The sequence below is a fragment of the Oratosquilla oratoria genome, chromosome 23 (assembly GCF_046742065.1).
Source record: "Oratosquilla oratoria isolate Oo_2021 chromosome 23, ASM4674206v1, whole genome shotgun sequence".
NCBI lineage: Eukaryota > Metazoa > Arthropoda > Malacostraca > Stomatopoda > Squillidae > Oratosquilla > Oratosquilla oratoria.
This window is the reverse complement of record NC_134799.1, coordinates 4304841-4322827: the sequence shown is the minus strand read 5'-3', so window position 1 is coordinate 4322827 and position 17987 is coordinate 4304841. Positions and strand designations below refer to the sequence as shown.

General features: G+C 42.4%; 1 protein-coding gene across 8 annotated transcripts in view; it reads left to right on the top strand.

Annotated features, from left to right (window-relative positions):
• LOC143037892 (uncharacterized) overlaps window positions 1-17987 on the top strand; it is a 233689-nt gene that overhangs the window by 153200 nt on the left and 62502 nt on the right. Inside the window, exon 1 of one of the 8 annotated variants that reach the window (XM_076206533.1) lies at window positions 14813-14971. The exons of the other annotated variants lie outside the window; for them this stretch is intronic. Coding sequence (XP_076062648.1) covers window position 14971 — 1 coding nt within the window. The 5' untranslated portion in view covers window positions 14813-14970. Of the gene's footprint in view, window positions 1-14812; window positions 14972-17987 lie in introns of those variants that run through there. 8 annotated transcript variants of the gene reach the window in all.

Genomic DNA, 17987 nt, shown 5'->3' with positions numbered 1-17987 from the left:
GTATACATTCATGAACGTATAATAGATACATAAAACTCTTGGCAACTTTGGTGGAAGCACGGTTGCCTGCTAATCCAGCATCTAGGGCAGCGTTTCTCAACCAGGGTTCCCCGGAACCCTAAGGTTCCGCAAAAGGTCCCTAAGGGTTCCGAGAGAACAAGTGAGATAAGCTAATGCACTATTTAATTTTTATTTAATTTCATATACGTAATATAGTTAAACACGCACGACATATTACGATGAAAATAAAATGAGAAAGATATGGTATACGTGTTGTTGTTTTTTTTTTTTTTTTTTGCTCAGGGGTTCCTTGAGACATGCAATTTATTTTAAGATTACGCAAAGGTAAAAAGGTTGAGAAACGCTGATCTATGGGAGTTGCGCAAGAAAGAGGCGACGCGGAGGAAGAACCGAAGAAGCGACAAAGGAGGAATAAAAGGTCAAACAGGGTCAATAGGCGGGGCTAGACACTTCGTTTCCGCTTCCATTGCGGAAAAGTCATTACGGGGATAAAAGCAATTGCAAACTTCCTCTCGCCACACTTGAATTGTTCTTGTAAAGGAGATTAAATAATTCGCTCGAAACGGAGAAATAAGCAGTGTACGATGTATCGTGTATAAAGAGGAAGAGAGTGAGTTGACTAAGTCTCTCTCTCTCTCTGTCTCTACCTCTCTGCTCTCTCTCTCTCCTCCCTCTCCCTCTCTCTCTCTCTCTCTCTCTCTCTCTCTCTCTCTCTCTATTCCTCTTTCCCTATCTCTTCCTCTCTCTCTCTCTCTCTATTCCTCTTTTCCTATCTCTTCCTCTCTCTCTCTATTCCTCTCTCTGTCTCTCTCTCTCTCTGTCTGTCTTTCTGTCTCCCCCTTTTAAAAGCGCTACTATTCTTTAGTTAATGTATAAATACTACAAACAGATTGTACACTACAGGCAGGTCTGGCCGATTAAAAAAAAACATGTGTTTCAGTGTTCATAACACCATTTCCCCCTGTGTTGGTCAAAATGTACTTTGGAAAATCCGACTTCTATTTCGTCATTCTACATTTTCCCTCACAGTGTTTCAGCGATAACAGCCCCCCCCCCCTTCTAAATACGCTATCACACTGGGCTATTTTTCCTCCGACTGCTGGAGCAAATTTGCAGTCCGCAGCTTCCTGGGAGGAATCGGATATGCTGGAGGAAAATTATTTTCCTCCGGCACATCAAACGACATTCTATGATTTTTTTTTTTTTTTTTTTTTTTGAAAGCACAAAATAGTATGCCACAATGATTTTACGGCGGAAAATATTCTGGGGGTGGGCGGTACTGCCGACTAATCTGAGGTTGTAGGAAAAATAGCCCAGTGTGATAGCCTCTTAACTTTGAAGCAGTTCTACTGAGGTCCCCCCCCTTTTTTCAGTTAGATACGGGTTAAATAATATAAATATTTTTTTCATTGGTGACTATCCTTTGCCCTGGCTGTCTTGACTGTATGAACATCACGTGATCATTCATAACTCGTTTGACAAGGTCAGTTGTAGAACCCCCCCCCCCCCGAACACTGATCAAACTATAGAATCTCCACCTCAACTACACTCAATTGTAGAATTTCCCTACACTGATCAATGGTAGACTCACCACCCTAAAATAGACTAGGGTAGGTTTGGTTAGTTTAGGTTAGATTAGATTTTGTTAGGTCAGGTCAGGTCAGGTTAGGTTAGGTTAGATTTGGTTAGGTTAGGTTTGATTAGGTCAGGTTTGGTTAGGTCAGGCTAGGTTAGGTTAGATTTGGTAAGGTCATGTTTGGTTAGATTTGGTTAGGTCAGGTTGTACCATGAGCCATAATCAACTGTAGAAGGTTAGGTTAGGACAGGTTATGTATCACGAGTCATAATCAAATGTAGCATGTCCACTCCCGCAATACTCAATTGCACAATCTCCACCACAAGTGCGCGCGTGTGTGGGAGAATTCTACAATTGATCCCTTTGACAATATTAATGAGCAATATGAAAAGTCGAGGCACCAACAGGGATCTCTGAGGCACTTTTCTCGTAACACCCCTTTTATACTCCATCTCCTGAATGCGTCGCCAATTAACGTTGTTGTGTCCCTTTGTTACAAGTTTATAAATATGAGATCTGTCTTACGCTGACACACACACACACACACACACACACACACACACACACACACACACACACACACACATACACACACACACACACACACGCACGCACACACAGTTAACATACCTCTCTGTGAACATAGCTTTCATGTATACATACACGTTGGTCACTATACAAGTTTAGGGTGACACAAATCCACGTGTATACGAAAATGTGTACATGTATGTATGCTCTTGTGACTTGAAGGTTTCCCCCTTACTTGGTGTTAGAGGGGGTGGGTGGCCACTTCACTCCTATGGGTGACGCCAAAATGCAAATGGAGAGGAAGGGCGACGCCGGACCATTTCCTCGTCATTTCCTGCGCTCGATAGACTGACAGGGGACTGAAGCAACAGTCAGTCTTAAGGGGTTATCACACTGGGCTCTTTTCTTCTTCTTCTTCTTCTCCCATATCCTACCTCCAGCCTCCATTTGAATCACTAGAATATGACTTCCTCTTACAGAAATCTAGACTTCAGTATGTCTATTATTCGTATAGGTTTACAATCTCTTAGTTCATCATTTACCTTTGAGATATATATGTGTGTATATATATATATATGTATATATATATATACATATATATAAACCACAATTCACTTTTATTCTAAGCCATCAACGTCGAGGAACTCGAGGAGTTATATATGCAGAAATTGATACGTGGTGTATATATATATATATATATATATATATATATATATATATATATATATATAATATGACGAAAAGATTATTTGATATTTGAAGATTTGTAAACCGAAATATTGTAACCGAAGTCGTTTTTACTCGAGCGAACTCTCAACTGTCGACACCTCACGAAGTCCGTGGAAGCTCAGTGTGATAACCCCCTTTAGAAACTGGTAGACTTTGATTCAGAGGAGCAACGTTCATTCCTTGCTTGCTTGCAAAAACATTATCCGGCTCCACGTTTCCTGGGGTCCCAGTGGACGATTCTCTCTCTCCCTCTCTCTCTCCTCTCTCCTCTCTCCTCTCTCTCTCTCTCTCTCCCTCTCTCTCTCTCTCTCTCTCTCTCTCTCTCTCTCCTCTCTCTCTCCCTCTCTCTCTCTCTCTCTCTCTCTCTCTCTCTCTCTCTCTCTCTCTCTCTCTCTCTCTCTCTCTCTCTCTCTCTCTCTCTCTCTCTCTCTCTCTCTCTCCCCTCTTCCTCTCTCTCTCTCTGTAAGATTTTGTTATTGTTATTATTATTATTATTATTATCACTATTATTACCATTATCATTACCATTATCATTATTTTATGCAGGATCATCGTGGAGCTCTGGCAAAATATAATCACATAAAGACATGCTGGGAAAACGAGTATTCTGAGCAAAAATAAAACTGTTCCGAGGGACGAAAAGTAAGAGGGAGAGAAATGTTGGGAGCGAATGACGGTAACATTGTAAAAAGGAGACATTACAAATGGCGAAGAGAAAGGAAAGGAAGAGATCAGTTGCCAACACTCGAGCGATTGCAAAGGCTCGTCTCACGGTCTCACAATCTCACGAAGAAAAACGATAATCTCGGATTTGTTGATGTGTATACTGACAAATGAGCGTTCACTTTTTATTTATCTGTTTGCGTTACGTAACTACGGATGACGATGAAGACGTCAATATATTTTTATATTTATATGCTATTTATTTATTTATTTACGTAACTACGGATGATGATGAAGTCGTCAATATTTTTAAATTTATATGCTATTTATTTGTTTATCTATTTATTTACCTAACTACGGACGACGTTCGAAGCCATTAATCTACTTTTTATATTTATATATAATTTATTCATATATTATTTATTCATTTATTTCTTTTCTAGACGAAGCCTAGCCCGCATAAAAGTCGCTAACTTTAATCTAGAATTTGGTAAACGAGCACAAAACTTTCAAAAGTTATAAGATGTTATTAAACAAGTTGATTTTTTTTGTACTATTGTAAATAATTCAACTGTATTTTCTCTCGTTTCAGGTAAATGAAGAGCTACCTATGGGAGAGTGTACTCTTGTTAAGGTAAAGTAATTTGTATTTTGACGACCTGGGAGCTATTGTCTCTTCACGACAAAGAGGAGGAGAAGGAGGAGGAGGAAGGTAATTATTGTTACTAAACGAGTTGTTTACATACATACAAAAGTATAGTACATCTTTTGTGTGGAACAGTTCGATGTCACAGGAAGGAAAAAAAATAACATAGGATAAGCCAAACGTTGTCTGTTTCTTCTTAACGTTAGCAAAAAAAAAAAAAAAAAAAAAAAAAAGGATTGGACTAGTCAATCCTGCTTAATCTCATTTAGTACAGACACTTCTTTGGGCGATTGTACGAAAGAAAAAACATTGCGCCTAGATGGATGGCCGAAGCTGCAGATGTAACGGTCACGCTGGTAGTCGGTTATTATTACGTGGCCTGCACGTCAGAGGAATTCCGTTTTCTCTTTGTGTGTTTTATCAAAGATCTCTGTCGCAATTTCAGAGTCATTAAGAAGATGCTTGAGCGCCCCTGGGATTCTGTGGCAATGTGTCAAGGATCACAATTTCCTGTTGAAGTGTTTATTGTTTTTCAAAGGGAACTTAGTAGGTTATCATGCATACTTGTGTGTGTGTGATTCACCATGGTCTTGGATCACGTGTTGGACTCGTGATCGACAGCTGTTTCCCTCACGGAAGAGAGCTTAGAGCTCATGTATGACCGATCTGTGGGTAATGCTGTGACCTTACACACACCCAACTCCCCGCCCACGAGAGTTGGAGTAACAACTCGCAGCGCGGCGATACTGAAATTATTTCAGCCCTGGGCAGGATTCGAACCTGGACCACCGTAGTGGTACCCGGGAACTCTAACCACTACGCCACGAGTGTGTGTGTGTGGTCTTGGATCACGTGATGGACTCGTGATCAATTTCTATTCTCTTCCCGGATGAGAGCTCCGAGATTGTATATAGAACGATCTATGGATCATTCTGTGGCCATGTACACGCACGCCCGCACACTCACACAAACATATATTTTTGCTCAAGGGGAACAGTAACTGCATACATTTTTAATGAAGATTTCAAACCTTTAGTGAGGTTCGATCTTGTATCTTCCGTAGGAGAGGACAAGATGATATAGCAGTCGGTGTGCGTGTGTGTGTGTGTGTGTGTGTGTGTGATTCACCATGGTCTTGGATCACGTGTTGGACTCGTGATCGACAGCTATTTCCTTCCCGGAAGAGAGCTCAGAGCTCATATATGACCGGTCTATGGGTAATGCTTTGACCTCACACGCACACATACACACCCAACTCCCCGCCCACGAGAGTTGGAGTAACGACTCGCAGCGTAGCGATACTAAAATTATTTCAGCCCTGGGAGGGATTCGAACCTGAACCGCCGTAGTGGCATCCGGAAACTGTAACCTCTACGCCATCGAATCGTGTGTGTGTGTCACTCATAACTGTCTTAGATCACGTGCTGGACAGCTGGATGAGAGCTCAGAGCTCATATATAGGTTCCGTGGGCAATGCTGTGGCTTCACAGACACATACACACACGCGCGCGCGCGACTTGATGGTACATTGGTAGAGTTCCCGCCCGCCACTACGGCGGTCCGGGTTTGAATCCCGCCCAGGGCTGAAATAATTTCAGTATCGCTGCGCTGTGGGTCGTTACTCCAATTCGCGTGGGCGGGGTGTTGGATGTGTTGCATGTAAGGTCACAGCATTAGCCATAGATCGGTCATACATGAGCTCTCTTCCGGGAGGGTAGTGGCTGTCGATCACTAGTCCAACACGTGATCCAAGACCATGGTGAATCTCACACGCACAAACACACACACACACACACACACACACACACACACACACACACACACACACACTGGTGGTGATAAGAATTCTGAGTATCAAAGATATTATTTAACATCATGCAAGAGAGATTAAGACAGAAAACAAACAGTCCATTGCACGAGAGGCCGGCCAACTTATCCAGGGCTCAAATTAAAACAAAAATGTATCAGATACGTCATCGGGTTAATAAAGTTAACCCAGTTGTTTTAATCCTTTTGGCTTAATCTAATCCGTTTGGTTATTTTAACTGTATAATGTTACCTGGTGTGACTCAAAGCGAAATTTTAAAGTCATTTCTTGGTCGAGGCTTGTCCGATGAATACTGAAACATGGCGGAATACAGTGAAACAGGACTCTTGGGCATGTCATTTGATATAAGCTTCGGTCAGTTTCGTTTGTTTTCGGTCAGACCCCACAAGATACCCGATTCCTTGGGTTAGGTTAAGGAGAAAGGTAAGTGATTACAAAAGCCTAAATTTATCGCTCAAAGCTTTGTACGAAATATTATGAAACATAAACGGAATATGCGTGATGGTCATATGTTGGCAAAATTGATTTCTATGCATAATCTATTTTCGCAAGCCTACCAACGCTTCCAGCTCATAAATCTTCAGACCACTATCTGAACGAAACTTTTTGGATCGTATACATGGTTAGGTTTCGCATAAAAAATAAACATAACGATAAATTGTTAAAATTCAAATAAAGGGTTCGTTCACGCTCTGGTGACAGTCAAGGCTTAGTCAAGGATATGTGGACTGAATTGGGCGTCAGTCAGTCAATCAGTCAATGGGAGCAAACACCGTGACACTCTGAGGGTCATTACTGTCGTTTCTCTTTCGGAGATGATCCTATGACCAGGGTCAGCGTCCCGGAAGCGATCCAGGTCACCTTAATCTCCCGTCATACTGTCACGATTTTCGTCAAATTTTGTGAATTTGAAAATCTTCACGACGACTTCGCTTACATTATTCTAGAATTCCCTAAGTCAAATCAACAAAGTGTCTAATGTTCGTATTCTAGGTTTAACCTCTCTTAGTTCGTCATTCGGCTTTTCAATAAATGAGGCAAAGGTGATTTGACGTTTTGGAAATTCGAAAAAGAAAAAAAGAATTGTAACCGAAGTAGTTCCTGCTCAAACGAACTCATTTCAGTCGTGTCTGGGCCTTTAGTGGCTTAGTAGTCCTTTGTCCTCCACAGGGACTTTGTCGAAGGCCTTGGCGAAGGTCCAGGTCCCACAGAACAAGGCCCACAAAGGCCTTGAACACACAGACCTTTCTCCTCTTTCTCCTCTTTGTCCTCTGTCATACACCCAAACATCACAGCCTCACTCACAGATCGGGCCTTACACGCGAGCTCTGAGCTCTCGTCCGGGAGGGTAATAGCTGTCGATCATGAGTCTAACACGTGATCCAAGACCGTGGTGAATCACCAGATAGTCGAGTAGAGATTGATAATTCGTCTATTTACTTCCAGACGATCGAATTTCATCAAGATGTCCACATTAATGCAGGGAACCATAATGAATTAAGCTAATTAATTAAATTAGTTTCACCTCCTTAGTCGCTTGTTTGAGTTGATAACACGCAGTGCTTATGTAGGGAAAGTAGTATCGTTTGAAGGATTTACTACAGTCTGTGCGCTCCAATTATGTGACACGTGGCAACAGCGCTTTTTCCCTCCCATGTTGCCACGTCGTGGCGTCACAGGTTCACCATGGTCTTGGATCACTGGTTCGACTCATGATCGTAGTTATTAACCTCTCGGATGAGAGCTCAGAGCTCGTATGACCGATCTATGGGTAATACTGTAACCTTACACACACACCCAACTCCCCGCCCCCGAGAGTCAGAGTAACACTCCGCAGCGCAGCGATATTGAAAATTATTTCAGCCCTTGGCGGGAGTCAAACCCGGACCGCCGTAGTAGCAGGCGAAAACTCTAACCACAGCGCCACGAGGTGGTTGGATGGGTGATAGCTAATCGTTGTTATATAATCCTAAAAATATATATACTCATTGTACTATACAAGCTTCTTTACTATACGGGTATAGATAATATGTAAAAATCAAATAGCACATAGATGGAAAATAAAAGAGAGAGAGAGAGAGAGGCATATAACTAAGGTTGATTTGGCATGTTGTATGCCACATCCTGAACGGACTCCTTGCAGCGCACAGATAGTTCCGGCACTAAATAGAACACACCAAGGACACATTCTTGCCTCATTCTGGAGAACTCCTATTCTCCTCACTCCAACACCACGGGCAAAGGTGGCCGATTTATTCGATCCTAAGTTCCTCCCGTCGTAACTCGTCCTCGTACCTCGCCGAGGAAGTCCTCTTGCACGAGACGAGGTGCTGGGGTCACGTGATTATACCTCGACTCTTTAACAACCCTATTACCACGTGACGTGATTTTATTTCACGTGGTCGACTTACTAACGTCTGAAAGATGTAGACAAGAAAAGGGGTTCCGATGGGTTAAATGGGATCAGAGGTTCACCCTATGCGGGGTGAAGAAAGGACATCACCCCACTGAAGGGGTGAGGAATGACATCCTGGTTGCTGCTGTGACACACTACATATTTTATTCTGACTAACGACAGACAATCCCGTGCGTCAATATTGCAATATCATAAATGTATACTCTCATTTACGCGCAGTGAATTATTTATTTATTTATTTGTTTATTTGTTTATTTTTGTGAATAAAGGATTGAAGGTCGTAACATTTATGCGTTAACATTTCCTGGACAAGTGTTTTGGCTCTCTTCCTTCCCCTTCCTCTTCCCCCTTCCCCTTCCCCTTCCTCTTCCCCTTCCTCTTCCCCTTCCTCTTCCCCCTTCCCGAGGTAAAGAATCGCAAGGCGTTAGTTAGAATAAAGTTTCTCATGTGTGCCAGAAAGAATTTAGTAGGAAGAAGAGAAAAGGATTGTTAAGTCGATAATGAATTCTGGTGTGTGTGTGTGCATGTGTGTGTGTGTGTGTGTGTGAGATTCACCATGGTCTTGGATCACGTATTGGACTAGTGATCGACAGCTATTTCCCTCCCGGAAGAGAGCTCAGAGCTCATGTATGACCAATCTATGGGTAATGTTGTGACCTTACACACACACACACACACACACACACACACACACACACACACACACACACACACACACACACAACTCCCCGTCCACGAGAGTTGGAGTAACGACCCGTAGCGCAGCGGCACTGAGATTATTTCAGCCCCGGGTGGGATTCGAACCCGGACCTCCGTATTGGAAGCCTCCCAGGAACTCTACCACCCGCGCCATGCGCGCGCGTGTGAGTGTGTGTGTACACGTATGCATAAGTCTCATCTTTATTCTCATTGTTAAAAAGTTTGCGGAATTGTTAAACCATGCGGGGGGGTGGGGGGTCAGTTGAGTGCATGGAAAGGCTATTTAGGTTCAGTCTTGAGGGTGTACAGGTTTATGAAGATTGCGGATATTTTGGATATTTTACAATGTCGATGACATTGCGGACACTATAAATAATACAAAGATTGCGAACGCCACCACAAGATTGCGGAGATTAAAGATGCGAAAAATTGTCGTGATTGCGGGCACGGTACAATTTTGCGGAGGTTGCATGGATTGCGAAAACTACATAATATTGCGGAGGTTGTAAACGCTGGAGAAGGTTGCGGAGGTTAAAACAATACACAATGCTGAAATTGCGGACACTGTACGCAATTGCTGATCTTGGAAACTGACAAGGCTGCTGGATTTGCGGACATTGTACACGAACAATTACAAGGCTAAAGTTGCGGATAATATACACGATTACGAATGTTGCGAACTATGAACAAGGTTGCGGACGTTGCACAGGGCAGGAAACGGGCTTTCGTGCCGTGGGGGGGAGGGGACCTCGTTTGGAGACACACCCGCCTCCCACCACCCCCTCCCCCGGGGTCACCCACCTTGGCTTTCCTGCCGCTAATAGCTTGTTTGTGTGAACGGCAGTGCAGACATGAATGCATACGCTCGCGCATGCCCCCCCACACACAATCGCTTGCATACGCATACGCCCACACATACTCACATACAGACACAAACACACACAAACACAGATACAAACACACACGCGCGCGCACATTCATGCACATAAACAACTCGTACACACCCACACGCGCGCGCGCACACACACACACACACACACACACACACACACACACACACACACACACACACACACACATGCATAGATATACACATATAAAGAAAGTATGACACTTGACCCTATCTGACGGGCGACACAAAGGAACGACGCCCAGGTTGGGTCCTGAAGACCTCCACGTTGATCTTCGAAGAGACTTGGCCGGAGGTTCTTAGGCTCAGCTGGCCACCTGAACGGACCACCTGGACGAGCCACCTGGTGAGGATTAGGTGCCAGTCGGTAACTGAGGAGGGTGAGGGTCGTCGAGGTGGAATTGGGTGTCGATTTTTGGTGGACACCGTCCGCCATTTATCTGTTTATTTGCTCCATCCTTTTGTGTTGTTCATTAACGGAGAAGTGGAAGAAGAAAAAGAAGAAAAGGAAATTGAAAATGTTTTGGGGGGATGAGTTTTCTTTGAGTCGTGATTACTAAAGTCTTAACGATTTTTTTTTTTTTTTTGGGGGGGGGATGAGTTTTCTGAGTCGTGATTACTAAAGTCTTAACGATATTTTTTTAGCTGGAGTCTCATAACGTTGTTTTGCGATTGAAAACTAATAATCACTAAAAATAATATATATATATTTTAACATGTATTATCCCTGTGTTCTGCTTCCCACCTTAAATTACTCCTCTTTGTGGCGATGTTGTCCTTTAGGACAGAAGCGCTGGTTATCGGCCGCGAAATACCATTTGTGATGCTCGCTGGCCGAATTGGTTAGAGCGTCACCACTTGTGGCGGAGATCAAGTTAACGGTAGTTCGAATAATGCCACCAGCGAGTTGGACCAAGGATATGGTTAATTAAATTCCACGTTACGAGGTCCTCTGTAAGAGGCACCGTCCTAGCCTCCTGATAGGAGTTCGGGATGTTAAACCGAATTACTATTCTTGTTTCTAATACTATTACTGCTTCCCTCAGCAGCAATACTAATACTAATACTACTATAACTACTGGTACTACTAATATTTTTACTAATAATGCCTTACCATAGTAATTCCCTAAATTATTCATTATACCTGTGTATAGATCTACATCTACTGAAGCACACTATTACTGAAATATTTTTTCAACTATTTAAAATATATTGGTCACAATTATCTTAATATGTTGTAAAAGATGCACTATTACAACCGTCAAAACTAACATTATCGTTACAATTACTACAGAATTACTCCTACCTTCCACGGTTGTGACACAACTACTAGGTCTACAGGAAGTACACGAACTATTACTATTGTTATTGTCGTTACTGTTGCGACTGAGTCTCCCGTTTTCGCCATTTCGTAACAAGTGATAGTGTTTCGGTAACAAACTCCCCTCTTCTTTCGTCTGCTCCAGACATTTGCCATTATCTTTTTGCTCCTGCAGCCTCCGCAGCAGCAACAACTCACGTGTCGCAACGCTTGCGGTGATGACACGCCGAAGACGACACTCGACGCACGCTCACTCATCTGCAATGTGCCCTTCGGAAGACAAAGTGTAGGTAATTGCGCTCAATGACGGCGCCAAACGGGGAGAACGCGCAAAGGCCCCGGGTTGGGCGCCGGAGGTCTTCGTACGTAATGAAGACTCTGGGTATGTCGGGTCGCCGGGTGAGGGACGGGGGATGGGGGTGGGGTAGAAAGGTGTGGCGGGGTGGGGGACCACTTGTCACCCTTGACCCGGCAGGGAGGGTTCTCAGAAGGTTCTCAGAAGGTTCGGAAGAGACAAAGATGGTGGACATTAGGAGTAGACCACCTTATAGCCAAAGTCCTCAAACACTCACCTTACGGAAGGACGAGGCGACAAAGATTAGAGCCAAGCCTTTGTTGGTCCTGTTGGGTGAGGGGCGGGGACTGGCTGGAGGGAGAGGAGGACACACGGGTGACAATGCGGACAGGGTGGGGTGCCAGCAAAGAACGTAGGACGAAAGGGGCGTGGCACTAGGTCAAGATATAAAACCATTTATCTAGTTCATGCCTCAGAGGTAGTGTGGGTGTGAGAGAGAGAGAGAGAGAGACAGAGACGAAGAAAAAAACTCACATAAGACCTTGAAGGCGGGTGAGCTCCGTGAAGAAGATAAGAAATGAAAAAAAAAAATACATTCAGCTGTCGTCGTGATAACAGCTCCTCTCCAGGCTGTGCTAAAACGTGATGAAACTATAATATTCTTAAACAGGCAGGGGCAAAGACTAAGCGTGGAGTCAGTAACGAATGGATTATAAGTTACAGTATTCAAAAAAATATTAAAATTAGGAGTTTGAGCTCATGTACTTTATTGCTTGTAACCAAGACTCCAAGGAGACCTGTCATTTAGAGAGAAAGAGAAAGAGAAGGGAGGAGAGGAAGAAAACGGAAGAAGGAGAGGAAGGGTGAGAATAATAAAATAAAGAAGAGGAAGAGAAAGATGACGAAGGAGAAGATCAAAAGGGAGAAAGGGGTGGGGAAATAAGATGGCAAGGAAGACGATGAAAAAAATGAACTCCAAGAAAACCTTAACATAATTTCCAAATCAAAGGAGATGATCAATTCTGTATTAAAAAAACAAAAACAAAAAAAAACATAGAAACCGTCTATGGTGTCTCAACATAGATGCAGACAGACCAAGGGAAGGACCAGCAAGCAAAACGAAAATATGAAGATAATTTCACAAACAAAATCCATAATACATCATTTGCGCTCAAAACAAGTAAATAACAAAGACAAACAGAAGAGCTATGTTTAACAAAGAATATTGCATTTAGAGAGAAATGCACGAGGAAATATTTACACCAAGCGAGGGAGAAGGGAGACTTGAATTGCGTGGAGGTGCATTGGGTGGAAAATTCGAGAGGACGTGTGAGCGAGATCCCACGAGTACAGTTGCCCTCGGAAGCGGCACCGTGACTTCACAGAGACGGAATATTTTGGCCCCAAGGAATCAAAGACAAGACACACCACGGAGTGTCTACAGGACACAGAAGAGGAAAAGGGACACAAGGAAGATGGCGTAGGACAAATGTGTATTAGGTACAAAGTTTACATTTGAGATATAAAAGGAAGACACACAAGACTCTTCGGTGATTGGTTATTTCAAAGGTTATCTAGGGTAAAAGAGAGAGAGAGAGAGAGAGAGAGAGACACCCATAAGTGGATGGGGAGACGTTGGGGGTGAGGGGTGAGTGGGTGGGGTGACCCGCTTTTTTTTTTTAGTGAAGTATCACTCCCACGTGAAACAAAGTTTAGTTAGTGAATAAGATTAACAAAATGACGTATTGTATTGGGTTTAGCTGTGTTGAATGGGGTTTAAAAGGAGATTATCAGTAATGTTACTAATACAGTATATGTCTAAAACAATGGGAAATTTGAAAATTAAAAGAGGAAGAGAGAGAGAGAGGGAGGGAGTGAGTGAGGAAGGGAGGGAGGGAGGTGATGCAACCAACAAATAGACAAACAACAATCAGTCTAGGCCGTCATACCATCACCACCACCACCACCACCAACAACAACAACAACAACAACAACAACAACATTCTAAGCTGCCAGAAGAGACTGGAACAAATGCCCAGTATGTAACACTTCACCCCATACTATTCAACACGTCATGGAGACTGCATTATACACTATCATGCACGCAAACAACACAACATACACTCCATAAAGGATTTGTGGGAAAACCCCGTTTCGTCCGTGGCATTCCTTGGGGAGACGGGACTGTTCGGACAGTCAAGGGAACAACAACAACAACAACAACAGCCAGCACCAACCACCAACTACCTTCCACCAATACCACCCACAATACCATCAACAAACTTGCCTCCACCCAAGCACTACCACAAACCATCCTATTTTACCTATTCCCTTTCCTTCCCTTTCTTCTTTCCCATATCTTCCCGTCCCTCCCTTCCCCTGTACAACATTATACTAATTAGATAATATTTCTCTTATTACATTTCTTTGTCGCTTGTATCTCTTGCTCTGTTTCTCCTCGTGTGTATATATATATATATATATATATATATATATATATATATATATATATATATATATATATACAGTATGTATATATAGTGAGCGAGATAGGGGGAGATTGGTAGAGCAAGGGGAATTGTTTTTGTATGGCTTTTATTGGTCGACGACTCGCCAATGCTTCACTGTTTGAATCAACGTCACGACGCGGTCTGCTTCGGAAATGTTTTGCGTGATTCCTACGTTGAGGGATAAGCCCTGGACCCCTAGATGTAAAATATATAATAATATTCATAGTACCATGCCTTAGGTGGGTACGAACTGAATATGATCAAAGATCTCATATCGCTCACTCCTTACTAACCTCATTAAAACTGCTTCCAGTTCAAGTGTCTAGAGTAATTCCTTCCTGAAGTTGAATGATTATTTTGCTGGCGAAAACTGGCACCTTTTACGCTCCGCACGTGGAGAATCGCGCTTCCTTCCAGGTGAGACCCGCATATGGCAACATCTCCAGGTGTGATATAAGAACATTGCCAACGCTTATATTTCTTAAAATTATTTTGTTATTAAAATTATTAAATATGGATATTTTCTACACATTTAACTTGTTGAGAATAAATATAAACGTGATATGGACAAGTAAATATTACACATTTGTGTGGAAATCGTAACGCAAAAATAATGAACCTCGTGTTGGCAACGACGCTCCAGCTCGTCATCACCATGATTTCCCAGTTCGTGTTGATCTGTAGTTGAGTGCGGGTGTGTATCAAGATTCTCTTCACACTTTGGAACTTGACCGCTGGAGTTTTGAATTTTTAAAGATTCTTGTGGCAGCATTGTGGGCGGAGAGTATGGCCCTGCTACCCAACCTTGAAGTGACAAAGATGTGAAACAGTAGGTGTCGTAAATGCAACGGTTATGTCGTTTTTTGAGTTATATGTGATTTCTTTTTTTCAAAACTTCGTTTTCTGTGGAAGGACATCTGACTATCGGCCGATCACGCACGCGATTGGGTGTGAGGGAGGGGGGCAAGAAGAGGGAACAAGTATCCGTTCAGTTTACAAGGATACAATACAAAATACATTACACCGTTTTGCATCCTGTGTCTGTGAATCGGTTATTTTGTGCGTTTGGGTGTTTTTTGTTAATGTTTTTCTGCTCGTCTCTGGTTGTGTCATGCATTACCTAGTATGTCCTTGCATCTTTCCTCCCCCCTTCTCTCGCTCTCCTCTCTTCATCTCTTCCCTCCCCTGCTCTCCTTTCTACTCCCTCTCCCCGCTCCTCTCTCCCTCTCTTCGTTCTCCGTTCTCTCTTCCTTTCCTCTTTTTCTCCCTCTTCACTCTCTTTCTCTGGTCTCTCGTTTGTCTTTTCTCACTTCTCTCCCCCCCCCTCTCTCTCTCTCTCTCTCTCTCTCTCTCTCTCTCTCTCTCTCTCTCTCTCCCTCTCTCTCTCCCTCTCTGTACTCTTCTCTCTCTCTCTCTCTCTCTCTCTCTCTCTCTCTCTCTCTCTCTCTCTCTCTCTCTCTCTCTCTCTCTCTCTCTCTCCCTTTCTGCCTCTCTCCCTCTGTTGATACTGAGGAACTGTAGTGACATCCCTACCTACCAATGGTACGCAGTCTCCTTTTGTAATTGGAGAATACTGATGACTTATTCTTAACTTGTATTCTCCCTCCGTTCTGCCACTGCTCGTCTTGAATATCTATACCACTTAGTAACTCCATCTACTCAGAGAATAGAAGCGCTGGTGCTTGCTGAGAAAATATTCTCTATCCGATCTCATTCCATAGAATCACACTAAGAATCGTCACCCCAGACGTCGACAGGGTGACAATTCTTCATGCCATTTGGGTTTACGATTCTTCGTTTGTATAAGTTGATGACAATAAGCATAATCCTCATTCAACTCAACCTAACCTAATCTTTATTCCACTGTTGATATTCGGCATACTGGCCACTGGGGTGACAATTCTTCAATCGATCTCTCAATTCGCTGGAACGCAAACTTGCATAAAAGTAAAGATAATTTTTTGGGGGGCCAATATTCTCGTCGGTGCAAATGTAAACAACACGCCATTTGCGTATAAAGTGGCGGATTCCGCAAATTTTCGCGCCAATTGTGAATTACGAAATTAGCCGTTGTTGTTTTGTAGTACTTACGGTAAAATTTCAGATTCACGCAAATACGTATATTCAACAAGAAATTTACGTTGTACAAAAGCTCCTAACCTAATATATCCCAACCTAACCTAACCAAACATCTAACCCAACCTAACCTAACCTAATGTGATCATTCCATAGATTTAATGGAAGTTTGATTTGCAAAAATTAAATTAGTGAAAAATATGTTTGCGTGATACTGAAATAATACTTTTATTTATTTATTTTTGTTAATTTAGATTAACAACCTTATCAGACCAAAGGTTTGGTTCTCAACAAAACAGCGCTGCCAAGGGTGATGCAGACAAGGTCATCATATTAAGACACCAGGGCAGGACTCGTAGTAATGGGCTTAAATTGGACAAATTCAGGTTTAAGAAGGAAATAGGCAAGAACTGGTTTACTAATAGGTTGGTTAACGAATAACTATGGATAGGGATGATAGATAGTAATGGACGTGGAACTGTCTAGTGTAGGCCATATGGTCTCTTGCATTCTCCTCCATTCATATGTTCTTATGCCAGAAAGCCAAACCGTACCCACATGTCGCTTATCTATTTTTATTTTATTTTTATTTTTTTGTAAATTTTCTTGAATAAAATAAAAAATATAATTAATAGAATATCACGTAATATTCGAGTATATCCGAATCTATCCGGGATCGGATGTTCGTCCCGGTTATCCAATCCCCCAGAAAATTCCCGGACATTTAACGTCACTTCTCGTGACCACACATCACGTCACGGGGCGTGACGTCGCATGCACGTCGCGCATGCGTCATAAATCGTAACGTAGTGAGCCGTAGGAATGATATTTTCGTCATAACGGTCATGTGTGACGTCACGTCGCCTTCCGTGTCCATTTGCACCGAAAATCACATGATATTTTATTCGTTATATTTTGTCTTTTATTAAAGATAATTTACAAAAAAAAAATCGCAAATTAGTCTTGTGGGGAATTAAACAATATTATTTATTCATTTATTCATTTATTTATTATTCTTTCTTTTATCCTTTGTATCAGGAAATGGAAGAAATGATCAAGAACACGTGTAGCTCCCGTGTCAACAATGAATTCACAGATTTTCTTTCGTCTAATACTCTAATTCCTTTTATCATAGGAATTGATTTGCTGTGATCGATTTTAATGTCTCTTAGATGCCTGGCTATCATCAACGGGCAATCTATTGATGGTTGAATGATTATAGTATTTTGAACCACCGATAATTTGGTAAATATATGAAATTGTCGACAATGATTGAACAAAGGACGGATGTGTTTGTCTCAATTTTTCCAGGTGTAATTTATCTGGTGTATTCTATTTCTAAGAAAATGAACATAAGAATGGAGGAGACTGCATGGGACCATATGGCCTACACTAGGTAGTTCCATGTCCATTACCACCTGTCATCCCTTTCCATAAAGTTATCTAACCTTCTCTTAAACCTGAATGTGTCCAATGTAAATCCATTACTGCGAGTCCTGCCCTGCTGTCTTAATATGATGACCTTGCCTGCATCACCCTTTTTAAAGCCCTTGATCCACTTGAACACCTCTATTAGATCACCCCGTACTCTGCGTCTTACCAGAGAGCGTGAATTAAGGTGCCTAAGCCTTTCTTCGTATAGTAAATTGTATTATTTAGGTCATTCTCCTCTGTACAGATTGTAGTGAATTTATATCCGTTTTATAGGACGGAGATCAAAACTGTACCGCATAGTCAAATAGAGTTTAATAATTACCTTTTATTTATTT